This window comes from Etheostoma cragini, chromosome 2 (assembly GCF_013103735.1).
Source record: "Etheostoma cragini isolate CJK2018 chromosome 2, CSU_Ecrag_1.0, whole genome shotgun sequence".
NCBI lineage: Eukaryota > Metazoa > Chordata > Actinopteri > Perciformes > Percidae > Etheostoma > Etheostoma cragini.
The window spans coordinates 5,898,276-5,924,514 of record NC_048408.1 but is presented as its reverse complement, the minus strand read 5'-3'; the positions used below and the strand labels follow the sequence as shown (position 1 = coordinate 5,924,514).

At 41.1% G+C, this 26,239-nt stretch overlaps 3 protein-coding genes across 9 annotated transcripts in view; 2 read left to right on the top strand and 1 right to left on the bottom strand.

Moving 5' to 3' along the window:
- Positions 1 to 2,547: 2,547 nt before the first annotated feature.
- LOC117955016 (THAP domain-containing protein 1-like) lies at positions 2,548 to 4,533 on the bottom strand. Its single transcript, XM_034889113.1, has 2 exons — positions 4,241 to 4,533; positions 2,548 to 3,692 (listed from the first exon to the last, which is right to left on the bottom strand). The coding sequence occupies exons 1-2, from the start codon at positions 4,306 to 4,308 to the stop codon at positions 3,122 to 3,124; spliced, it is 639 nt and encodes a 212-aa protein (XP_034745004.1). The 5' UTR covers positions 4,309 to 4,533; the 3' UTR covers positions 2,548 to 3,121.
- Positions 4,534 to 4,536: 3 nt separating this feature from the next.
- naa15b (N-alpha-acetyltransferase 15, NatA auxiliary subunit b) lies at positions 4,537 to 24,555 on the top strand. Its single transcript, XM_034888841.1, has 20 exons — positions 4,537 to 4,798; positions 12,371 to 12,455; positions 12,565 to 12,669; positions 13,986 to 14,143; positions 14,891 to 15,025; positions 15,533 to 15,686; positions 16,805 to 16,924; positions 17,041 to 17,136; positions 17,370 to 17,476; positions 17,675 to 17,747; positions 18,044 to 18,213; positions 18,314 to 18,466; positions 18,952 to 19,080; positions 19,211 to 19,424; positions 19,915 to 20,108; positions 20,221 to 20,329; positions 20,452 to 20,550; positions 20,720 to 20,863; positions 22,532 to 22,629; positions 22,927 to 24,555. Exons 1-20 carry the CDS (start codon positions 4,745 to 4,747, stop codon positions 23,122 to 23,124), a joined length of 2,595 nt encoding a protein of 864 aa, XP_034744732.1. The 5' UTR covers positions 4,537 to 4,744; the 3' UTR covers positions 23,125 to 24,555.
- A 44-nt stretch (positions 24,556 to 24,599) lies between these two features.
- The window catches only part of LOC117954934 (fibrous sheath CABYR-binding protein-like), a 27,084-nt gene continuing 25,444 nt past the window's right edge, over positions 24,600 to 26,239 (top strand). For all 7 annotated transcript variants that reach the window (XM_034889023.1, XM_034889065.1, XM_034889058.1 and 4 more), the window contains exon 1: positions 24,600 to 24,614. The gene's annotated coding sequence lies outside the window, so the exon portion shown is untranslated. The remainder of the gene's footprint in view (positions 24,615 to 26,239) is intronic.

Genomic DNA, 26,239 nt, shown 5'->3' with positions numbered 1-26,239 from the left:
CAGAGGTTCAGGGTTTGAATCCGACCTGTGACGATTTCCTGCATCTTCCCCCTTTCCCACCTAACTGTCCTGTCAAAAATTAAAGGTGGTAAAGCCCAAAAAAATTAATTTAAAAACAATACAACCTCAAAATAATACAGTAGGCTTAATTATACTATATATGGTATTATATTATACAATATATTTTGTTATTATTATTATTATTTCATGTATATTGTATGTATGTATATTTTGTGTGCTGCTGTAACACTGTTATTTCCCATTTTTTTGGTATCAATAAATATCTATCTATCTATCTATCTATCTATCTATCTATCTATCTATCTATTAGTCTGAGTGGGTATCCTCCTGCTTACAGTCATCTGTAGTTTGTTGCTGGGTTATAATATGTATGCACAAATAGGTTGTAATCATATTTGAGACTCCCCCTACACCCATAATTGTTTGGGGGATTATTTTTTGTTTTTGTAGGACAGATGAAGACATGAAAGGGGATAGAAAGGGGGAATGACATGCAGCAAAGGGCCGCAGGTCAAAGTCAAACCCGGACCCGCTGCATCAAGGACTAATCCTCTATATATCTACCAGCTGAGATATATGGGCGCCCTAAAGTAGGGTTTTCTTTGCTCAAGTTAAATCTCTGTTTAAATGGAAATGCCACTTAAATAAAGACTTCTCATGTTATTTCCAAGTCCTAGCGGAGTTCAATCAGTATTAGTGAACATGAGCTACCTTTCAAATGAACAATAGGCCACTTAAGCTTTCTGGATTTTTTACAAGGCCATTTCACTTTTTTAGTGGAAAAACTATATCAGACAAATTAGTTTTCTTTTTTAAAACATGTCTGGAGGGGATCTTTCACTTTACTTAACACAATTTTATATTATGTTCTAAGACTAGATCATATACTGTTAGTTTTATAATACATCAATGATCATAATAGATGTTTAAACAAAGATCATCTTTCTAAAATCTCAGTCATTCCAAATTTTGCCTTAACGGAGAGCGTGAGTCCATGGGCGTTAATTATTTTGTCATTTTGCATAGTATTTATTTATTTTCAAAATATAACGCCAGTATGCCATGTTAAGTTAATGCATAATATTAAGACGTTATGTAAATTATTAGTACTTGTGATATTAATTCATACCCAATAGGTATATGTAAGGAGATAACATAGGCAAAGGCTAATTATTGCTAACTAAAATGCTAGTTAACAGTTAAACCTAAACAGCTAATGTGAGTCAAAACAGTCCTATTTATTTAACAGCCGTGGGAGCGCATATTTAAAATATCATTTAAGCACAATGAAATTAGGCATTGCCAAAGATAACATGCTTGATGGACATCGAATTAACATGGTTAATTGATGCACATGTTGTATAACGTTACTGGTCGCCTAATATAACCACAAAATGGCGTTAACTGTTATCTACATTGTAAATAAAATGGAGAAATCAGTCAAATAAAAAACGTTAAATCAGTAAATTGGACAAAAGCGTCTGCTCTGGCCTGTTAAATAACAGATGGACAATAACAAATGTCCCCAATAACATCTATAACTAATGGTTGCACTTGCCCTTTTCATTTGTCTTTCCTCATAGGTTCAAATACTTTTGACATTTAGCAGCACAAGTTAGCCAACACCATGCCTAACCACAACAAAGGTAAGCCATGTAACTATTGTATAATTTAGATTAAAGTTGAATATAGACAGACAAGAGCGTGTGTTTTATTGTATATGCCTATAGTCTTTTTTTGTGTTTTGTTAGAGAGAAATCCATGGCCCGAGACCAGTTACTTGTGTGTGTTAACATACGAATACTGACTGTGGTTACTGTACGCTATTAACAGGTCCAGGGATTTAGATCATGGGCAGCAGTTACATTCGTCGTGGGGAAGAGAGCGGCAGATACCGTGGGGGCCAATAGTCACTGCTTTAGCTGGGGTTGACTTGGATGGCTACCGGTCCCTTAGAGGAAGATTAGCACCGGTTGTCCTGCTGATTCACTGCGGCGGGAATGACTTGGGATGCAGGAGGAGCATCGCTCAGAAGCAGGATGCGTACATCTCCGTCGGCGGTTACCTCAGCTGATCATTGTTCTGTCTGACGTCACCCAGAGACATCGGTGGAGATCGGGCCTTCCGGGGAGAATTGACAAGTCCCGTAAATGGGTGAACAGTGTCATGGCTACCTTTGTCTTGGGGATGCAGGGGGGTTTCCATGCATCACCCTCAAACTGAATTTAACAAGCCTAAACTGTTTCTTAGAAACTACATTTATGTATCCACTAGGGGTGATGATAATACTTTCTTTAAATATAATTTAGCTGAAGACTTGAGTGTTAATCCAGTAGGGGCGGTGCTGGATTAAACCTCTCAACCTTTTTTATAACATGAAACAGTTGAATGTTAATTATTTTGAGGTAGTGTGTGTGCCTTTTTCTCTTTAGTTTGATACATTACATTGATAGACAATACACTGTTCAATAGTCACCCCACTTTCTCCTCTCCGTGCCATCTACGTCCACCCCATGGCCTCCGTTTTCTTCCCCACGACCGATGTAGCTAAAGAGGGGATAGGGACTTATTACTTTTTTTAAATTTGCGTTTTTGGCTGACACTGGTTGTACACCAATCATGACAAGTTTCAATAAAGCAATATTTATTAACCAAATGATTCAATATTTATTATCGAAACACACAGTAGACACTTCAAGTAGACATGCTTTGACAGAAATGTCATGTGGTTTTATTACTTATGTTGATGGCTACCTCCTTGTTGCCCCTGTCAAAGCGACCCCCTGGTCGTGGCTCAGCTTATCAGGCACAGGCAACCAGATGTCTGTGGGTCTCCTCTGAACTTGCTGGTCCGGGTGCATAGAGACCTGTAACGCATCCTGGAGGGGAACGGGGTGAACCGTCTGGCCGAGGTGAGATCAGTCTTTGGCGATGTTGTGGGCCTTACTCCAGAATGGCTTGCCCTGGATGGAGGGGTGTGAGGAAGCAGTAATGACGGTTTCCTCAGAACCATGAAACTGAGGCAAGTGAAGCTCCTTGTTGCAGAATTCTAGGGCATCTGCCAGGCTGCTACTGAAAACTTGAGCGGCAAGATTTACCTTCATCTTTTGATTTCTTTGGTGGAATCGAGCTTTTCTTTCAGATCAGTGACAACTGAGGAGAGAGACTTCACTTTCTGTTTCAGTCTTCTAACTCTCTGCTCTTGAAGCTTCCTCAATTTTTTCTCGTGAGAAGGCAAGCTACTTTCAACAGACGACACCTTCCTCTTTTGAGTGTTTTTCAGCGTGTATGCACCATGATCTGCAGAACGGCTACGGATGCTTCTGGCTATATTCATCTCAACTGTTTGTTGTTCACTGGGAGTGCAACCAATGTAATCATGGTCATGACTGACGTTCCTTAGTTTACGTGCTCGTCTGGCAGAGTCAGTCTTACTAACTGTTGTGTTCTTACTGACTCTGTTGCGCCTCACCCTGACCTTCACATGGTAATGTGGGTAGAAGATGGTTGGCACCGCGTCTGGTTTAAGGGTAACTCGTCCATACCCATGGATGAAACAGTCCTGTGTGAAGTGAAGGCAGCAGAGGCGAGAATGCTTGTTTGGTGTCCAGCTCTTTCTCTTGACATTGTGTATCCACTGCTGCAACCTGTCTTTGTCTTTCATGGGGAACCTGACAAGATAAAAAATATCACATTGTTCAAGAAAATGAATCTCCAAAGTCCCAAGCTATATTATTGGTTTTCAGACTGCCAACAGTTTGAATGTGTTGAATGAAATGGAAATGAAACCAATTGGATGAAGTTATTTTTCTTCTCAAAGAATCTGCATGCTACCCTAAAATGATCTCACTACCCCCCCCCCACCCCAGTTCACCCCAGAATGCACAAGCTAATCCAACCAAAACAATAGTATGTGACTGTGGTGGTGTTTTAAAAATGGTAGAAAGCATTCAAATGGGCACTATAAGCTAGTGTGGGACTCAGTACAGCATGTAGGACAATAGAAAAATACTTATTGATGGGGGAAGAAAGCAGCTCTGAAGCAAATGCAACGTTTACGTTAGCTTTACGTGGGTCTTGCTACAGCAATTAATTCAACTACTGCACATAATGCTACTTTTTTTTACTTTTAATACTCATGAAAGAATTGTCAGGCTTACATAATGATGATTCAAATAATCATAATCTCGCATTGAACAGATGGAGACTGTGGACTTACCTGAAAAAGCTTAACCCGGTAGAAGGGACTTGTCTGTTAGAACACATGTATGCTACACAGCAAGACATGTTCGCACCAGGGTCAAGAAGCTAGCAACAAGTAAATTGACGAAATCGAAATAACGAAAATTTAAAAAACAAAAACAAAAAAACAGCAGTTAACACACTGAATTCACAAAACACCACCTACAACACAATACTTGTATTGAATGTTGATCAGAAATTTGGTTTAAAGCAATATACAGTAAAAGAAAGGCAAGCTGGCAGCCGCCGCCATTTTGAAAGTTGTCGGAACTTCCGTCATCACGTGAGGAGCGACGAAGTGAGTGAGGAGAGAAGACGGAGCAATCGAGCGGAGAGAGCAGCTGAAGCCATAGACAGTTAAAGAAAGCCGGCGAGCAAGCTTGGGCCATCATCATCACTCAACTCTACTCATCTTGACTACCCAGGCTAACTTTAGCTACATGTGCTGAGGTCGAGGGGGGAACTGATCTCAACTGCAACAATGCCGACAGTTACTTTACCGCCTAAAGAGAACGCTCTCTTCAAAAGGATTTTGGTGAGTTAATTGTTAAAGAGCTGCATAACGACAGGTGTCGTCAATATAAACAACTTACGAGTTTAGAGATTCATTTGCGGTACTGTCTGTAGCTCTCCGGCTGCTAGCTTTAGTTTGAGTGTGTTAGCAAAATGGCTCCATTGAATGGGCTAGCTCGCCCGGACCTGACATGCGCTGTCACCGAACGTAAAGCCAAAATGGTAGCTAGTTCTTGACTCTGTTGTTATTCTGACGGACGAGTTCATGGTTATTAAAGTGCAGCACCACTAAAAGCATGTTAGCGCTTGTTTAGGTAGCCAGACCAAGCTAACGTTAGTTACGAAAGGCCTCTCCACCTGTCACAACAACCAATAAGTTGTTTTGCGGTAGTTTATGCTGTTAGTAGTAGTAGCTAGTTAGCTTATCAAACTAGCAACTTCTTATCTGTTATGGCGTTTGTTTGTTGTTAACTGAATGCATAGCAAGTGTTCTACCGGAATATAACTGCACGTTTTATGGTCATGCTTACCAGCTATGCGAGCTCAGTCCCTGGCCATTCAACTCTAGCTAATTGGCTAACGCTAGCCAAGTAGAGTTAGATATCTTGGTTCAGTGGAATTTGGGTAATTGTCAGTCTTAATCTCTCAGTCCTGGACCTAGGACTGCATCACCGGTCTATGTTGGATTAGCTAGGTCATGTGTGAAAACGAGAAGCAAGGGATGGACCAATGTGACTGTGTCAGCAAATCTGTTTTAGGCCTGCTTAGCTCTTGCAGCTAGCTAGCTAACTTAGCTACCCACCCATCCATCCATCCCTCCCTCCTTCATATTTTAATCCTTGTGTCGCCCCTCTGTTTATATGCTGCCCACATTTTTTATAGTGGCAGGTAAAGTTTTAATGGTTACAGGATATGATAGTTTATTATTAACACACAAACATGAATAAAACCACAGAACTTAAGACCTGATAAAAGTGTGTAATAAAAGTGATTAAAGAGGAATCGAAATTAGAGAAACAACGGAATTTTTGTAATAAACAGAAGAAGAAAACCCTTCCTGTAAAAGCAAATTTTAGGAAGGTTTTTAAAGGAAGGTACCTAACTTTAGTTCCTCAGTTAGGGGTTTCACAGCTGTCTAGGAACTCGTGTAATTTGTTTATATATATGTTGAACAAGTTGTTATAGGTTGTCAGTGTGGGTTGTTAAACATCTCGACACTGCATTCATCTCTAGCTTCTGTCCATGAAATGTGTGGAACATGTTGGCAGCGACCAGTTCAGATAACCTTTTATTGTTTTAAAGGCAGGGGCTCTGCTGGGAGTTGGAGGCTTAGTTATCAGTTATCCGCACATTGTTAGAGGGCATTCATTCACTCTACCTCTGGCAGGAAGACCAGAGTTGTGTGACCTGCGTCTGATCTTGAAAAGTTAGAGCCTGTATTTTGCTGGTAGGCTATAGCTTCCCCGTGAACTGTTGTTGCATCACACTGTTTAATGTGTTGGATTGAAGTTGGTTTTCTTGTGTTACATAGGGCTGGACATTACATGGATATTAAATTGATATTGTGATATGAGACTAGATATCGTCTTAGATTTCAAATGTAGTAAAATCGTAATATTAAGTGTGGTCTTTTCCTGGTTTTAAAGGCTGCATTAAAGTAAAGGGATGTCATTTTCTGAACTCAACAGATTGTTCTGGCTGTTTTTATTTGCCGTTACACACTTTGTCATTTCATCAACATTTCTGACGATTATTTATCATGAATCTCATTGTGTAAATACTATTTTCTTCTTTTAACAAGGTATTTGGTCAAGAATATAATTTTATTTGATTTTCTCTATCATCCCAGCCCTAATGTAACGCTTAATTATAGAATTAATCAATTAATAAACTTGAATTGTGAAAAATGTCTCATGGAACACCATGCTAAGTTAAATCACTTGGTCAATAAGAACTATAAGGCATCTATCAGATTATAATGTCAGGTTTTTCTGCCAAACATCATTGTTCAAGACTTGTCTATCAAAAAAGTGAGGTGACCATAGTTTTTGTTAGTTTAGAAGACATCTGAAAGCATTGTCTAGTTGAAATTGTTGTTGTGTGAATGACAAACCCCAGAATAAAATGACCGTTATCACCATTTCTGCAGTGGGGGATTTGAGATGAGAGTGGGCCACACCCCTATTTATTTTTGCTTTCTAAGACTGAGTGCCCAAATGCATTATTAGAAGTTGGCAGGTCTCCAATTTCTGCATGGCAATGAAGTTTCATAAGTTTCCATTTTGTTCTGTTGTGGTCCTGTTAGCCTAACCTCAATGTGGACCTGGCACCATTGACCGCCATTAAAATGGGGATTTTCATCAATGCTTTATTGCATTGTTTGGACATGAACACTTTTGTGGTGCATTTGAATTTGCAGGGCTTGACTTAGGCGTTCCTAATTTCTCCCATTTTCTCCCAATGACAACTGTGTTGCAGACAGGGGTGGGGGGGTTCAAATGTAACATGACTGATGGAGAATATGAAAAGTGCCACACAGGGCATTGATAAAAACATTTTATTCTGACTAATAGATAGAATTCTTTAATTTTGGTCTTCCAGGTTTTTCCTTTCATTGCAGCGGTACCTGTAGCAACAGGCCCACCCCGAGGGGGAGCCTCTTGCGGTTTTTTTGTTTTAGTGCTCAACATGCTGCGGGACCGGTTAAGTAGAGTGGAACTGAGTTTGCCTGTTGAAATGATGTATCCAGCTGAAAAAACTTAAGTGCTGATGGTGTTGGTGCACTGAACATCTGATGTGGTGTGCACATTCAAACACAGGATCCCGAGGTTTTATTGTTGTGCAGGGACAAGGTTTCCACTGGTTGCAGGTGAATAAGGGATGGTGGGTGGCTGGATGTATGGATGATTTTTTTTTATCACTCCTCTTTGTTCTGCCAGCTTTGTTTGGCGGGAAAAAGTGGCACAGGCTTGAAGGGCGGGGTTATAAAAGCTTGGAAAGGGGCGTGGTTTCAGTGATTGACAGTCTGTGAATGAGTCAGGTCAGGTGAAAACTTGATATTTAACACCAGCACTGTCTAGATGGATTATGAGTAGTATTGGGTAGAGATGGGCAATATATTGTTATTGTGATATGAGACTTGATATCGTCTTAGATTTTGGATATCGTATTATGGTCTATGTGTTGTCTATTCCAGGTTTTAAAGGCTGCATTACAGTAACGTTTTTTTTTTCTGAACTTACCAGACTGTTGTAATATTTCCCTTTACCCACTTAGTTATTATGTCCACATTACTGATGATCATTAATCTTATTGTGTAAATATTTTGTGAAGCACCAACAGTCAACTCTACAGTATCGTTGCACTATTGATTTTGAGGTATTTGGTCAAAAATATCGTAATATCTGATTTTCTCCATAGCGTCCAGCCCTAGTATTGGGTGCATAGAACACTTTAGGTGCCAGGTAGGCTTGGGCGATCTCTAAGTCATCCAATTGTGGTTACTTGAGAACGGCAGTCTGATGGCAGTAGCTCATTCTGTAGGGGGTTGGGTTGGGAACTGGAGGGTCGCTGGTTCGAGTCCCAGTACAGACCAAAGTACGAAGTGTGGAGAGAGAGAGATATGCCTTTTCACCTCCTGGGCAGGGCTGGTTCAGCTGGCAACCCACTCACTCTGACATCTCTCCATTTGTGCATGGATAGGTCCTGAGCACGTGTGTTTTTGGCCTGTGTGTAGTGATTTCTTACAAAACAGAGTGTAAATTGTAATGTCCTGGGGGACTGGGGATCCAACAGTATTTATTATTATTATTATTATTATTATAATAATAATAAAATATAATATGTGGAGTGAGTTTAACTTTTATCAGTGAAACTGGCTACACCTGCTCGGCGGCCCTGTCTCCTGATTGGCTGACATTCTTCTGGATTGATAGCATTCAAAGTAGGGTGCAGATTCTAGATATTCCAGTTTGCATAGTATGTTTAAAAAAAGATTTTTTTTTATGTGTGCGTAAAATTAGATTTGTGATGAATAACAATCAGTAATGTGGATATAATGACTAGGTGGGTAAAGGCAAATAATAGAAAATGTCATCGGTTTACGGTAATGCATCCATTAAAACCAGAAAAACACAACACTTTCATGTGACGATATCCAAAATCTAAGACAATATCTAGTCTCCTATTAAGACATTGATATATTTCCCATCCCTCATTCAAAGATAATGAAGTAGGCTGACATCGTGGTACCATGTGAAAAGTTGTTGTACGATGTTGCAGCGTTGTCCTCTTCAGTTGCTCTTCACTAATGTGAGTTGTAACTCCAAGACTCTCCTCCTCACCACCCTTCATCCAACATGATGCAAATGTGGCGTTGGGAAATGTTTTCTATAAATCTAACATTTGCACTCCTTCCAGTGAGCCCTGCAGCTTAAAGCCCCGGCTTTGACAGATTTCCAATTGAAAGCACAATTAAATGAAATTAAACCGATCGTGATCTGTTGACTGACCAGCAGGAAACGGAGTCTCAGATCACCTGTCCAGAGGGCCCGGTAACATTGTTCCACACTCAGTGTCCGCAGACAACCAAACTTCATACCACCACAATTTTTTTATTTTTATTTTATTTTTTGTTTTTATTTTATAATTATTTTTCATTTATCATTATCAAGGTTAAATGTGCTCTGTCTGTACAACAGTCTCAAAACCAGATGTACACAATGGTGGAAGACTTAAACAACAGACGTGATACCAGCTCAATTTATTTGAACACTACAGTAAAAGTACTAACTTAGCAGAAAATGTGTACTTAGTGAAGTTACATCAGGATGGAAAATAGCTGACATTAGCCATCATTAGCAGCCTGAAGTAAATTTCACTGTTGTTAAACAAGCTCCGTTAGCCTACATAGCTGGTTGCAAATGTTCATTCAAAGACAGCGTTACGTTACCTTGAATCTGTCTGGGGCGTTTCAGCACCTGAAAAGTTTCCAAATAGCCGGCTTCCTGTTTTGACGTGCGGGAAGAGGTCGGGGGTTTCATCTCCTGCAGCCATCACGCACAGACACTCGCACCAACAACAGCAACGGGAGGGGCCGTGATTTCTGACCGACGCTTTCTGTTTGTGATGAATCATTGAAAATGGCTCATGCCGCAGGAACGCTATAGTGGAAAACTTTAGTGGTTTTGAAACTGTGACTCTTTCATACCGTAGTATGCCTTTTATAACCGGTAACTTGTTGCCTATGTCAAATTGTGTTCTCAATGTAACTTTTTGCTGGAGCTCAGTATTCTGTTTATATTTTCAGTTTTTAGTAGTTATTATCAAAGACCCAATGCTTATTGTGGAATGAATCAGGACAATGGAGAGCACTGAGTTGAACCAAACATTTTCACTAATTCTATGTAACAACAAACAAATCTAACAATAGTTTTGCTGTAATAGTTTGTTGTCAGATGGTTTGGGTAAAGGTGATGAGGCTGTGCCATTGAGGCGAATACTATGGCTCGCTGTGTGTGTACATCTCTTAACATGTGTCCTATTACTCTCCATTAGCCCCTTACAACCTTGAACAGGTGATCTTTTTACACGTAGGCAACTGTTTTGCGCCAGTATGCACGATTCTCTGTCATATTGTCCTTTATGCAGCTCAGTTAGAGTGCAGTATGTAGACAAAGCATCACCATCCAGCAACAAACAGGCTAAGGACATTAGCCTGTTTGTTCTGTCCTGAGCCCAAAGTCTCTGCTGATGGTACAATCCTCCACTTAGTTCAACAGTGAATTAGTTCTAATTTCATAATCTACCTTGAAACCCATATGTGAGGTTGATGTCCTCCTTTTTCAACATGAGTGAAGTCAACAGTAGGACAACAAAATGCCATCTGCCAGCTTAACTCTTCGACACACAGACACACATACAGGCTCAGCTTAAAAAGAGAGGTGTACTGTTGATACTGCTTACTAAAGCTTACTATAACTTTAGGGCAAAAAGCTGGTAATTTATTTAACTTGGACTAATACTATGTGTGTCTTAAAGTTTAAAGTTTTAATTCATCATTTAAGCTTAGCTGAGGACAGTAGAAGGATATGTTAATATAGATAAATCTTGATATGGATAGTTTGGGGGAATATTAATGTGCTGCTGTTGTAATGATCTAATTGCTGGTGGTGAACAACAATGACTCATTCTGAATTTATTGCCCGAACTCGGAAAGTAACAGACATTGTCTTTTAAAGACATTATTGTCTTTAAATCTCCGTTGTGTAACTTTTTGAGTTGATTTTTAGCAACAAAAAACTTTTCTTTCATAAATATGTGCTTATTTAAGTGTAATTACTTCACCAACTAATCAAAGTATTGGATTGTTGTGACGTAATCATGTGTCGCTATTTCCCTGGCAGCCAACTGACGTCATGCAGTTGTAACACAGACTAGCTACAGCTACAACAGCTGCGTGTAAACGATAAAGAGAGAGACATCGTTTTGATTTCATTGACATTGTTCATACTGCTCAGAGAAATGTCTAAAAAAACACAAACCTCTGTTGCTTCTCTCCTATGCTGTAAACATGGCTTTACACTATTAATCTCATACAATGTACAGAATAACAAAAGCACTGATACTTTACTAACATTAGCTGGCATATCTTTGGGAACCTGATAGCTGATGTCAGCGTTGAAATAGTACCAAAATAAAACTTTTATTACACTGGAAGGAACTCTCATGGATGATAATTTTGCATTTGCCTAAAACGCACTGAGAATGGGAAGGAGTAGAAAGAAATATTTAGTTGGTTGTCATGTACAATTTCCCAGCTAGATGGGAGAAATTCTTACACAATGTAACGTTTTTAAATGTAATTAGTGGAATAACGTAACTTACAGGTCGAGCTGTTGTTGACATCTTGCTCCCGAGTACCAGCTTGTAGTTCATCGGTATGGATCACAAAAAAAACGAAACAACGACACAAGTTTCATTCTCATAGTTTTTCTTCTTGCTAAGTTGAGCAAGTTGTTATTAGTTGGGACAAGGCTGGGAACTTCAGGATGAGTGTTACATCATGTTAGCTGCGGTCATGGAAATTCCATAAAGTCATGGAACGTCAAGATCTTGGGGAAAATCACAGACTTAGTAAAATCCCTGAAAAAGTTTGTAAAGCCATGGATTTGTTAGGGCTGTATTTAACCAAAGAAAATATTTTGACTGAAATTCTACCTACTCTTCAACTAAGCGATAGGTATGTAGTTTTTAGGTTACGTGTACTTATGTTGCCTAATTAATTTTCAGTCTTGCATCCAGAAATGAATTATATAATCCATTAAGAATACACTGATAGTACAATTGGTTCTGTTTTTCCCACATGTGCTTGTAAACCTTTAAAAAAAATAAATGTGTTGACTATTAGATATTTGAATAGGTTGTTTATTTTCATACAAAAATTTAACCTATAGTTTTTTTTTTTTTATATATATATATATATATATATATATATCTTATGGGTCCTATTTACAAGTCATGGAAATTTCTGAAATTTTGCCTGTGAAAATGTGTGGGGGAACCCTGTGTAACTTCTCTCTCTTTCCTTTCACAGCGATGTTACGAACACAAGCAGTACAGAAATGGGCTCAAGTTCTGCAAACAAATTCTATCTAACCCCAAGTTTGCCGAGCATGGAGGTAAGCAGCAGATGTACGGATGGAAAGATGGATGAAAAGGTTGTGCTGGTAATGGGCAATACGTACTGTATTTCTAACAGACTGCTGTACCTGTGTTGTCTTCCCACAGAGACCCTAGCAATGAAGGGATTGACCCTGAACTGTCTAGGGAAGAAGGAGGAGGCCTACGACCTGGTGAGAAGAGGCCTGCGCAATGACCTCAGGAGTCACGTTTGTATCCTTATTCATGTCATGGCACACATCGTTTGTGTGTTAGTGAAGGAGAAATGCTCTGGGTTAAGCTGTCGTCAATTTATTGTTCTCGCAGCACCTTAACAATTCTTGAAGTAAACACACCTGACTCATTTAGTTGGCTTGAATCGCGCTAGAGTTGGTCTCCCCCCTTGGGGCGGATGGTTTGGGCAGGTGTGAATTCAGCAATCGCACTCTGCTCTTGCAATCTGTGGTGCAGCACACCCTGCAAACTGTAGATGCTTGCAATGATTCTCCCACAGATATAGACTAGTGTTCAGGCTCGCATTTCCGTGGTCAAATCAGCTGCGGCTAAAGTTGGAGCCAAGCACCGGCAGAGCGACGTCTCAAAGAGCAGACGTATCAACGTTGAAACAATGTCTGAATTTTATTTTAAAATGAAATGAGATGGTTTGATACAGAACACAGGACCTTCTTCCAGTATTTAGTTTCTTGCTCCCGCTCCAGACAGATCTGACCAACAAGCGCTGGTAGTGATGCATTTTGGCACATTTGGATTTTTCTCCATCTGAAACAAAACCGATATAGGAAACACTCCAAGTTTACAAACCCATCAGTGGATTTGGACCAGAGCAAAGTGTGAAAACGCAATTAAACAATTGAATTTTAAACTTTAAAAGTGATGCAAGAATCTTGATTTAAGACCGTCAGCTGCTGTGTATTTTGTAAAATGAGTGGATGTGTGTCTGATGCAACAGGACATTGAGATACCATGGTGGAGCTCTTGTCTATGTTGAGCATAGGCAGCACATCCTCTGCCGGTGGCTCCCAGGACCAAGAGGGAATCTGTGCACATTTTCAGCAGAAGTCCTGGGCAGACTAAGCCTAAAGTCAACATATCTCTCAGCAGACAACATTCTGCTATCGTTTTTCAGCTTCACCAGTCATTCACGTGTCTTCTCTTCTCTTGTTTTACACAGGAGCCTGTGAAAAAAATGTCTTATTTAAGTTTAAGTTATTTTATTTTATCATGTTTTTGTGTTTTATTACCCCCACCAACAACCTGTTTTGAAATTGTCAGCAGAATGTGACTTCTTTAAGAAGTTAATATTTAAGAAAAACATGTTACAGAACAAACATTCAAGTGATATATACATGGATCAGTCAAATCAGTAGTCTCCTCTATCCTGGAGAGGCATGTTGGGCTACAGTGACCCCCCCCCCCACCCCACCTCCGTAACCACCACATCTGTGTGTACCACTGTATACCTTTTTTAATAGTAGTTTGTTAGCATCAGATTATATGGAGACGGTTCCTTAACTCCATGGGCCTCCCAGGCTGGCACGTATACGGCCTCCTGCAGCGCTCGGATAAGAAGTACGACGAGGCCATCAAGTGTTACCGCAACGCTCTGAAGTGGGACAAGGACAACCTGCAGATTCTCCGAGACCTGTCCCTGCTGCAGATCCAGATGAGAGACCTAGAGGGCTACAGGGTGAGCACTGACAGGGGGACTATAAGTGCATGGTTTCTATCCTGGTAAATAATTATTCTGAGAGATGTGTTGGATTATCATAATGAAAAGCCATTGTCAGTCATCCTGCCCCACTTAGGGTCAGGTCACAAGTTCAGCCGTAAAACCAGCTGTGAGAAGCAAATGGTTACTTTTCTTTGTAATACAAGAATAAAACTGACCCACATAATTGGTGAGTAAAGAACTTTTCTGCAATACACTCTTCCTTCTGTCGCTCTTCCTTGTTCAGGGTGCCGCGTGGCACTGGTTTGGAGGGGACGGAGCATATCAGCAGTCAGGCTTCACAATGTAGAACAGCTCTCACGGGACACAGGCTGGGATTTAGATGCTTACTTAGTGAGAGGTGTGATGAAAAGTCCAGTGGAATGGATTAAAAATATGGATGAAAGCGAGAGAAAGTGATTTTTAGATCTCCCTTAGCCTGCTAGTAAAAACCTGGTGACAATATGGGCGCTTTTCACAAACTTAAGCAGCTTTGAGTTTGTGAAAAGCGCTAAATAAATGAAATTTATTATTAACACCATGAATTGGCAAATTGTATATTCTCCACTTTGTACCGCCTCTTTTCCTCCTACTTTATCTCTCCAGCTACACATTGCATTACGAATCCTTTTGGCCGCACGAGAGAGTCCGCATACAGCAAACATATGTTGATTCTTTTGCCACTCCTTTGGTTCTGATGGTAAGCGTTGGCATATTGTTCTGTAGGAGACACGGTACCAGCTGTTGCAGCTGCGGCCGGCGCAGCGGGCCTCCTGGATCGGCTACGCCATCGCTTATCATCTCCTGGAAGACTATGAGATGGCTGCAAAGATCATTGAGGAGTTCAGGAAAACACAACAGGTTAGTCTCTATGACTGCTCATCAGTTCTCTTCATACAAAGTCTGTTGCTGGCATCCTTTATACAAGAGCCATGCGTATGAAGTGTTTAAGATAAGTCTAAGATGAATAACGGGATTACTCCTGTTTTCTTGTTGTACATGTTTGACCAGCTCATTGATGCATACGAGTTAGTGTACAGTGTGCGCTTTTAAGCTGCTTCTTTTTTTTTCTTCAATTCTTACTCTCAAAAGTTGTAAACATGGGTGTGTTCTCTGCATCAGTAACAACAACAATGGAGCTCACTCTCTTTGGCCGACTCCTGATAAGACTGATCTGCTTCCTGTCTTTGTGCCATCGATGTAATACAACCAGCTGGTGTGACTAGGCAACTGCGCCAATACACGAAGAATGATGCAGTTTCCTGAACAGCATAGATGCAGAAGTCCACCCAGCAGCTCCAGTAGTTTTTCACTGTTGATTGTAGAAAATGTTGACTTCACTCCCACCCCTCCCGTTTGTTTGTTCAGACGTCTCCAGACAAAGTGGACTACGAATACAGCGAGCTACTGCTGTACCAGAACCAGGTGCTGAGGGAAGCAGGCCTGTACAAGGAGGCCCTTGAGCATCTGTCAAACTATGAGAAACAGATCTGTGACAAACTGGCTGTGGAAGAGACACGAGGTGAGTCATTGTGCTCCATTGTTTCTCTGTCAATGTCAATACTCTGAAGGCTACTGTGCCGCAGACGGGCAAAGAAAAACACATTTGCTGGCTAGAGCAGCTCTGAGTTAGAGCATCTCTGGGTTAGGAACGTAAGGCAGCAGATATCACACATCATATTGCTGGAGTTGTGGAAACACCCGTTATTTCTGCTGGTAACATTTTGCTGTCAGTAAAAAACAAACAAAAAAACAAGACATTTAAATAACGCAGACCCACCAATGTTCATTCAACCCAGCGTCAGTAGTAAATCCAGGCTGCAGTATATGAGGTGACCCCAAATAATGATAAGAGAATAAAACCGTAAGCGGCAATTCCAGGGTTGAAACCCTTTCTCTGCCAAGGAAACAGCCCAATCACCAAAATCAAAGCCGCAAGCAGCATTGAGCGGATTTTGGGCTTTACGAATTGGAGTAAAGACGTTTCAGCTGGTTTAATTCTGCAGAAAATAGGGTGAGGTCAAGCACACCTCTTTCAATGCAAAAATGTAATAAATCACGCCATTTTGCCCCCTTTATCGTATTTCAACGTAAATTGGTATGTACGTTCAGGTCTTCGTGCCAGACGTCTCCATCAGGTTTAAGCAGGACTAGTCCAGAAGAACTTTAGTTATAGACAATTCCCCGCTAAGCCCTCCCTTAACGTTAAAAGTTCTTTGATTGATGGCGGCCATATTTTTTCATCAATCTTGCTCATTTATAGTAGAAATGTGTATCTCAGTCCCGCTATGCTGCATACCAATTTCGGTGTTGACAGAATCAAAATTGACAAGTGTATTCATTTAAGTTTTTCACATTATGCAAATAAAATAAAAAAACTGTTGTGAATGTTCATGGTCCAAGAAGTTTTACTATAGAGCATAGTGAGCAGGACTTGTGCTAGAAATTTCAAGTCGGTCTAACTCACCGTGTAAGGAGCTTGGCCTTTCAAAGTTTTGGACTTAAGTCATAGCGCCACCATCAGGCCAAATGGCGTCCTATTTAATGGAAAGCATTAGCACATTACTTTCTTTGTCGTCAGTTGAATTTGGCTCTTTCTATGTGCTTTGACACCTAAGCTCTTCTCTCGTGTTTCTATAGGAGAGATACTGTTGAAGTTGGAGCGTCTGGATGAAGCAACAGAAGTCTACCGCCATCTTCAAGAGAGGAACCCTGAGAACTGGTCCTATTACCGTGGCTTGGAAAACGCCCTAAAGCCAAGTATGACACATTAGAAACACCAGCATCATCTTCACTGACACTTAAATATCCACATTCACCGTGCAATCTACAATTGTCAGCCCCACTGAATTATGTTTTTTTCTTTCTTTCTCCAGGCTGTGTAGAAGAGAGACAAAAGATCTATGAAGACGCCTGGGAGAAGTTTCCCAAAGGACTGGTTCCTCGCCGGCTGCCCCTCAACTTCCTCTCTGGTGTGGCCAATAAATTGTCTCCTTTCAACTAAAACAGTGACTTTAGTTAAAATGTCCATGTGTGTCTTAGGAATAAATGAACAAGCCAGCAGCTGTCTTCAGCCTCAGTTGTTTGATTGTTTGCATGCTATTTGGTTTCCCAGTTTCTACTCCACCTGTATTTGAAGTTACCTGTTCAATAGAAGTGGAGTAGAGTTTTCTAATCTTCTCCTTCTCACCACATTGCTGTGCAGGGGAGAAGTTTAGAGAGTGTCTGGACAGGTATCTGCGGTTGAACTTCAGCAAAGGCTGTCCGCCCGTCTTCACCACCCTTAAATCACTCTACAACAACAAAGAAAAGGTGAGTGTACTGCTGCTGGATATGCCAGATGACTGCTCTAAATCACAATGACACTTTTTTCCCCCTCGCTTTAAACCTGCTTACATAATGCGCTGATGGGAGAAGGGTCAATCTGAGGCAAAGTGTTCTAGATTTAACTTATTGTGTATATCCGTTTAGCAGGTGAGGTAATGTACTCTGTCCTCTTTCTCGTTGCAGGTGGCAATAATAGAGGACTTGGTTGTCGGCTATGAAACCACATTAAAAAGCTGTAGAATGTTCAACCAGAACGGTGAGGACAAATTGTATAAATCAGGATTGTAATATTGTCTTTCTAATTAACAATATTGAGTGTGTACGTAGCGTAAATTGTAATCCTTACTGATTTCTCAAAAGGCAGTCAAAATAATTGCAGTCCTAGTCTAATTTCATGCCATGCACGTTGGTCACCTTGCTGAGGAGTTGGACGTGTGCTACGGCTCACTGGCTGCTCCTTGTTGTTCCATTTGTCCCTACAAAATCTAAACGGATCCACTGACCCAAAATGCCTTGTAAAACAACTTACACTATGTCTCTTTGCACTCGCAGATGACGGTAAGGAGGAACCACCGACCACCTTGCTCTGGGTGCAGTACTTCCTGGCACAGCACTACAACATAATTGGCCAACAGACACTGGCTCTAGAATACATAAATGCAGCCATTGAGAGCACGCCTACACTCATCGAGCTCTTCCTTATCAAAGCCAAGATTTACAAGGTAAAATACACCACATTTGTACGTGTGCTTATTGTAACAGAAGCTGGATGTTGCAGTGCTGCTTGTCTTCACTGTGGGTTTGACATTTCTCTACCTGCAGCATGCTGGGAACATCAAAGAGGCTGCTCAGTGGATGGATGAGGCCCAGGCTCTGGACACTGCTGACAGATTCATCAACTCCAAGTGTGCCAAGTACATGCTGAAGGCTGGCATGGTCAAAGAGGCTGAGGAAATGTGCTCCAAGTTCACACGGGTGAGAAAAAAGTCAAGTACACACAGACAGCTGAGAAATGGTTGTTTTTCCCATTAGGTCAGTTTGCAAAGAACTAAAACTAGATAGATAGATAGATATTTTACGGTTTATGCTTCCATACACGTCTTTTTGCCGGTGGCAGCAGAATGCTCCGCTGCCTTTGAGCTTCACAAATGCCTGGGAAAATGTAGCTTGTGTGGACACACTGGACACTTAATAAAGGAGCCAAGCTACTGAAAAGCTTTTGATTCAGAGAACAGCAGCTCTATCGAGATGCAGTTAAAGCTGCTACTGCCCACCACTGCTAGCAAGGCAAGTTGTATTTGGCGCTGGTCATGTTCCGGACCAGGCAAAATCAACGCAACTCTAGTCTCCTATGATTTGTGTGTAGGACACTAGAGCAGCAGTTGACGTGATACTTGAGCGTGTCCCTGTTCTGTCATTTACTTTGTTCGTGCATGTGTTTTTGCTTTGTTTTTATCCAGGAGGGAGCCTCTGCAGTGGAGAACCTAAACGAGATGCAGTGCATGTGGTTCCAGACGGAGTGTGCACTCGCCTACAAGTCCATGAACAAGTTTGGGGAAGCCCTCAAGAAGTGCCACGAGATTGAAAGAGTGAGTAATTATCATGGGATACTTGGTGTTTTAATGCATGCAATGTTTGCATTAGACCCCCTAGGTCTAATGCAAACGTTGCAAACATTTTTTTAAATATCTTTCTCTTTACTTCCCCCCCTCTCATCAGCATTTTGTGGAGATAACAGACGACCAATTTGATTTCCACACCTACTGCATGAGGAAGATGACGCTACGCTCCTACGTGGACCTTCTGAAGCTGGAGGACGTGCTCCGGATGCATCCCTTCTACTACAAGGCTGCCATCAGCGCCATCCAGATCTACCTGAGCCTCCACGACAATCCCCTGACTGACGACAGCAAGGAGCTGCAGGCTGAATCTGGTGAGAGCCTGTCCCATTTACCTATATTATTGAAATGCTCTTCTGGACAAGGGTCTCTGTGGGGTCTGAAAAAGTCTATAAAAAAAAAAGAAAGAAAAAAAAGTCAAAAATTTTAAAATCAACATTTTAGACCTTTTAAAAAGTCTTAAATGTGCTGAAGTATTGTGTTCTAGGTTATCAATTTCACACAGGTCTTAATTTTTCTATATGTCCATGAACTGCTTACTCTAATGCTCATTAAAATGTTATTTTCAATCCTGTAGTTAGCTGTATATGTACTTATTATTAATATTATTATTACTCTAACACTTTTATTCTATTTTTCATTTTATTCATGTCACATATAGATGTAACATTTCATTCATAATGGTCTTAAAAAGGTCGTAACAGTCTTAAACTTGACTTGTTGAAACCTGCGTAAACCCTGTTGACAAGAAAGAGGAAAAGTAGCACATTTAGTCCATCATTAACGCCCTGCTCTCATCTCCAGCTAACCTCTCGGACAAAGAGCTGAAGAAGCTGAGAAACAAGCAGCGGAGAGCCCAGAAAAAGGCCCAGCTGGAGGAGGAGAAGAAGAACGCAGAGAAGGAGAAGCAGCTCAAGAACCAGAAGAAAAAGAAGGAGGATGATGACGAGGAGATCGGCGGGCCCAAGGAGGAGCTAATACCTGACAAGCTGGTCAAGGTTAGAGAGAGAAAAAAACGACGCCGCTCACACGGGTACACTTAGAATAACAAGCGATCAGGCAAGCAGAATCCGTTAAAGTGATGCCCTCTCTGGCCCTTCCTGTTCATAGGTAGAAAATCCACTGGAAGAAGCTGTGAAGTTCCTGATGCCTCTCAAACACTTGGTCAAGGACAAAATAGACACACAACTGCTGGCCTTTGAGATCTACTTCAGGAAAGGTTGGCAAGCACGTTTCAAATGATGCTTCACTGACTTGTCTGTAGTTGTGGCCATGTTGATACTCTGTCCCTGACTTTCATTACTGGTTCACACAGATTTACAATCCGTCTTCTCTTTTCAGAAAAATACCTGTTGATGCTCCAATCAGTGAAGAGAGCGTTGGCCATTGACCCAGACCACCCATGGTTACACCAGTGTCTAGTACGCTTCTTTAAAGGAGGTACGAGACGGGGTTCTCCATTAATACCATTTGAATCACCATTTGTAGTAAAGATGAAGTTGGTTGCATGTCTTAAAGTTTTTAATATGCTCACTTTATTTATATGTTGTGTTTTGTTTTCTACATTCCTTAAATCTCTCACTCATCTTCCTCTTTTTCCTTCTTTCAGTCTCTGAGAGCAAGGAGCTGCCGGAGGTGGTCCGGACCGTGCTGAAGCAGGAGATCACCCGGCTCTTCGGAGACAGCAATGCCATGAGCTTCAACCAGGCCTACCTCAACAAGCACTCCAACTCCATACCACACCGACTGGCTGGTACGCTTCTCCCACGCGCGATGTTGTTCAAGGATCGGTTCCCATTTAGCCTTGTGCTTGGTGTGAACACAAATTGGGATAATCATATAACCCAGTGGCAATGGCCAATATGTTGGTGGGGGGTTGCGGTGTAGCCAGACAATAGCCGATGGGTTTCAGGATTGCATTTTGGCTTTTGCCTTCTGTCTCTTAAGTTGTCCACACTGACTGTCTAACTGTATGCAACCAAAGCCTGCTCATACGTGAGTGGTCAGAGCTACTCAGAGAAATAGAAACCAGAACGCTATTAATACCCAAATCTTGTCCTGTTGCCTAAAGATTCTGCATTCATAGGTCTATATCTATTTATAGATATTATAAAGAATCTGACTGTTATTATTTTCCCAACAAACTTTTTCACAGCCTGGAGCTGATGATTGTATGTTGTACCTGACATAATTGTACCAGTCCGTATGGGATATTTCCCTCTTACGCTTTGCTTCCTATTCATCTCTAATACACAGGACTGAGAGCTTCCTCTGGCCATCAGAAAACCTTCATGCAACACTAAAATCCCTCTTCCAACATTCATGCATTCCATTGTGTCTGTTTCTAACTGCTGCAGAAAAAGACATTTGGTTCTCTTTAGGGATTGACCATATGGATTTTTTTAAGTGCAGATACAGATTTATTTACTTATTTATTTATTCCTTTTCATCGCCCTTAGCCGATACAGGCTGCCGATATTTGGAGCCAATGCTGCGTTTGCTCCCTCAATTTACATCATAAAAATGACACGATAATGCCAAATGTTACAAGTCTCAATGCGCGTGCATGCATGCGTGCGTGTGTGCTCGCCACACACGTCCAAACTGTCAGCCAAGTGGCTGCTTAATAAAACTCCCACGGAATAGTGTCGGCATTACTTAATCCTATGACCAGTTTTCCTAACAGCTATGGATACGGATAGCCTACAACTTAGCTATTTGCAGCTCCCTAAAAACAATGGCAAGCAGTTTTATAGAAAAGGTATCTGCATTTTCCATTTTGACCCGCAAACTTGCCTAAGCACATATAGAGCAACGTGTTTTCAATTTCGATGTGTTTGGCAATATTTCAGCAAAGTCAAACAGTTAAAAGATGCTTTTAAAGTTTAAGACTTACAGCGGTCTTGAAGAGCAGGCTTCCAGCACTCTCCTTTTGCGGGACGGGCAGTGCAGGGTTTGCACGTGAACTACACAGCCTTTCTAGCAACACAGAGCTGCCTGTGTGGACGCCTATCTGTAAACAATGCCGAGAAAATTGGCGAACGCAGCAACTACACATCTGCCGATGCACGTAAAAACGTGAATATCAGCCGGACAATAAATCGTTTGATCACTAGTTCTCTCTTACTCAAAATACTTACTTTCACATACAGTACCTACAACACTACACTACAGCACATGTATAGAGGTTTACTCCTTAACGCAGCGGCTGCGAGTTTAACTCCGACCTGCGGCCCTTTGCTGCGTGTCATTCCCCTCTCTGTCTCCCCTTTCATGTCTTAAGCTGTCCTGGGAAAATAAAGGCCTAAAAATGCCCCAGAAAATAATCTATAAAAACAAAATAGTCTTTGTCTCCAAATCATATTCTTGAATCATTTTTAAAAGCTATATTACAAACACACACACTCTTCTCTTCCTGCAGCTGCTAAGATGATGGTGTATCTGGACTCATCGACAGAAATGAAGGCTATAGAGCTGGCCACTGCACTAGATGAGTCCCTCAACAACAGAACCATACAAGTACGCATTTAAGGATTAAGCATTGTGACAACTGTTTGGTAAAAATGAGTTATATGTATATTTAAAATGTTAGAAATAATACATTGATACCACATTGGAAATACTTATAGTGATGTAGTTCTTCTATAAATGATTACCTCAATATGGTACACAGAGTACAGCCCATATTTCACCAAAATTAAATTGTATACAGCTGTTGATGGATCAGTATTAAGGTTAACTTGTTGTCTTTTTTTCTTTTTTAAGAAATACAATAAATTCCCAGATTTTCCTTTATCCTTTCTCTTCCCTAATCAGATCTGCACAGAGGTCCTGGAATGTCTTCGGGGCGCCACGCTGGGCGACTGTAAGGAGCGTGCGGAGTCGTACCGCGCAGAGTGTCGCAAGCTTTACCCCTACACATTAGCTTTTGCGCCTCCCGGATACGAGGAGAACACAAAGATCGCCAACGGAGATGTTTCCACTGAAACGGAGGAGCTAGCCAATGAGATGTGAGCGCGGCAGAACAGTGGATGAGAAAAGGAATTGGGCCAAGCATGGAGCCTTGTGGTACGCCTGGCAGCCATTTTGTAGAGCCAGACATGGGAGGCGAAAAAGGGTTTGTTCTTTGGCTCAGCTTAATCTGGTCTGTCCTGGCATGGCTTGGCTTGGCTCTCTCCCACATGGTGAAAATCAGGACTGTGTATGTGTCTGTCTGTCTGTGTGTGTGTGTGTGTGTGTGTGTGTTGAGAGCATGTGTGCGGTTGTGTATTTTTGTGGGAAAGCCGGGTGGGGGGGGGAAAGAAGGAAGATAACAAAATGGCCATTTTACTTTTTTAATAAAGCTGTCAACCAAGCTGAATTTGAAAGCACAGTTATTGGCTAACTGTGAGGAACTGGCTCGGACTGTTGGTTTCCTCGGAGATGATCAATAACTGACAGCAACCACTTGAGTTTGACTCAGTGCTGTTCCAAAACGCCTATGGCATACAGCGTTCCCCTAATTTTAAAAGGCTAATATAAATGAAAATAGGACAACTGTCACTGGGGGACGGGAGACTGAGCTGAGAGGATCTGATCTTTGACACATCTGTAGGAAGCTGAGCAGGAAGAGTTACTGAGGACTGAAAGTAGACCCTGAAGACATCCATACGCATATCTGTATCTGCTGTAATGCTCCAGGAAACCACTGATCGACATGAGGCAGTGGAGTGTGTGAGAAAGGCCCGGTCACTGCGGGGGCACAGCGCGAAGAACGTCTCCTCACATTTGAACAGTTCTTTTTGATTTTCTTTGGTCAGACTGTGCTTCCCTCGTGGTTCCTGGTTAAACTTGGGAATATCTAATCCTCTGTCTGTTAATATGGAGCACCTTTGTAGCACAGATTAAAAACTGTAAAGGTTGTGTGTTGTGCTCCATTTCAAATACACTGCTACTCTTAAAGTTTTTACATAGTTCTGAGAAAGTTGGATAGATCTAAGCAATACCATAGACACCTTTCTGTCCATAATGGATCAATGGAACTCTTCTTATTGATGATTATCATTTCTAGATCTGGTTGAAGTGGTTTACACTGAGCCTTCTGGCAGTCACTTGTGGTGTTGCTGTTGTCACTGTTAGAAATTGTTTTATCTGCATGTACACAAGGGACTCTAACAGAGTGGAACCATGCTACTTCAGAGGCCTCTTCTCTGCTAATTTGGCTCCTCTAGAGGTCAGAGTTCAGCATCCATGCCTGTTGCCCGAAGTGACAGAAGTGTAAATGTTATAAGGCGAGTAAATGAATGAGCATCTGGAATTTGTTTTACTTTTTCTGTTCCCCTCTTTCCCCCCCAAAAAAACTATTTTCTTCCCCTTTTCCCTCTGATTTGGGTTCTGATGTGAAAGATGAAATCTGAGATGGCGATGTATGATATCTCTGGATTTTTGTATTAAAACTAAACGGAAAACAAACCATTGCCTTCTTTTCCTCTGTATGTGTAACTGTTAACCTCACTGAGCTGCTGGTAAGTGTTTCCACATATCCTGAAAATATCTATATATGTTTCGGTCACAAGAAAACTGTAGTAAACTAGTCATCAGTGGTTCTATTTACATACTGTATACAACAAAAGCAACCAGAACAACTGAAAAAAAGATTTCATTCATCTACATCAAGACAGCTACAGGCTACTAGGGGTCAGGTAACAACTAATGACCCCCGAAAAATGCGTATCCAGAGGTAGAACATAGTTGGTTCATGTGAGGGACCAGCTAGTGTTTGGAATGAGCTTTGTGCCATTGCTGATGACCTCACTGTACAGTTGGCAGTGATGGGTGGGGCCGTCCCCTATAATGAACCTTAAAGAATAAAACGGAATATCCCTCCTGTCTTCCCGTCGACCAACATTTAGTCTTTCTGGGTCAAGCTTTAAGTTAAGACCTTAAGATACGTTGGTCACTTTTCCCAAAGTTCTTTGATGATTTCTTTTGGACATTTTTGTAGTTTTGACCCAGTTTTTGAAGCTTTCTTCCTATATTTGTCACTTTTTGACATTGTCTAACTTTTCCTGAAGTTCATTCTCACTTTATACAATGTCTGCCGATTTTCTTTCCAGCATTTTTGGGGACTTTTTCTTTTTTTCCCTATTTTTGTCACTTTTTCAGTGTTCTTAAATCTTTTTTTTCTTCTTAAAATGCTATGAAATTAAAACACCCAAATTTAGTGACAATAGTAAACTGATCAGTTATTTAACTTGTGAGGAGCGTTGCGTGGAACCACCCATGTGATTCTTTTTGACAATTTGGTTGAAGGAAACCCAAATTTCGGATTTAGAAACTTTTTGAAAATGGGTCAGATTTGACCGGAAGAACGGGAGGGTTAAATGTAACAACACTAAGCCTAAAGATTAAGGGTGCATGATTCTGAACATGTCGCGATTCAATATCGATTTTTAGGCTCAAGATTTGATTCAAAAATTCTTAATTTTAAAAAATTATTCACAGTATGTAAATGTAGATACTTTTCCCATTCCCATTATATGTATACAAACTTAATTGATTTTTGCAATCCTATGACTCAATTTTGAATCTTTACATCTTGAATTGCGATATGATCGTGAATTGATTTTTTTTTTTGCACACCTTTACTAAATATATAATTGTATCTGAGCATGTGGTGTACTGTATTGTCAAAAATTTCTAAAAGAGCGGGAACCCTGCTGGTTTGTTCTTAGGTGGCAGGTCAGACTCAGCTTCGTGGGTCAGACGGCCATCATCACACTCTTGGTCCTCACATTAAGTGCATTTAACATGTTAAAATTAGTGTTATCTAGCACTATTTCCAATATATGACAACATAGGTGACTGATTCTTGGCGGTTTTCCACTGCGTGGTATCTACTCGACTCGCCTCGGCTGTACTCGCTTTTTTTGGTTTTCCATTACGAAAAAAAGTCCCTGGGACCTGCTACCAGGTACTTTTTTTAGTACTACCTCAGTCGAGGTTCCAAGCGAGCTGAGGCGAGCCCAAAAGGTGACATGGAAACCTGCAGACTACTGGTTGGTCGGATCAATGCGTTTTTAGCAAACAAGAGTGCGGAGTGTGTTTCCAGAACAAACGGGACATTTAAAACAAATCTAGCCGGACACCG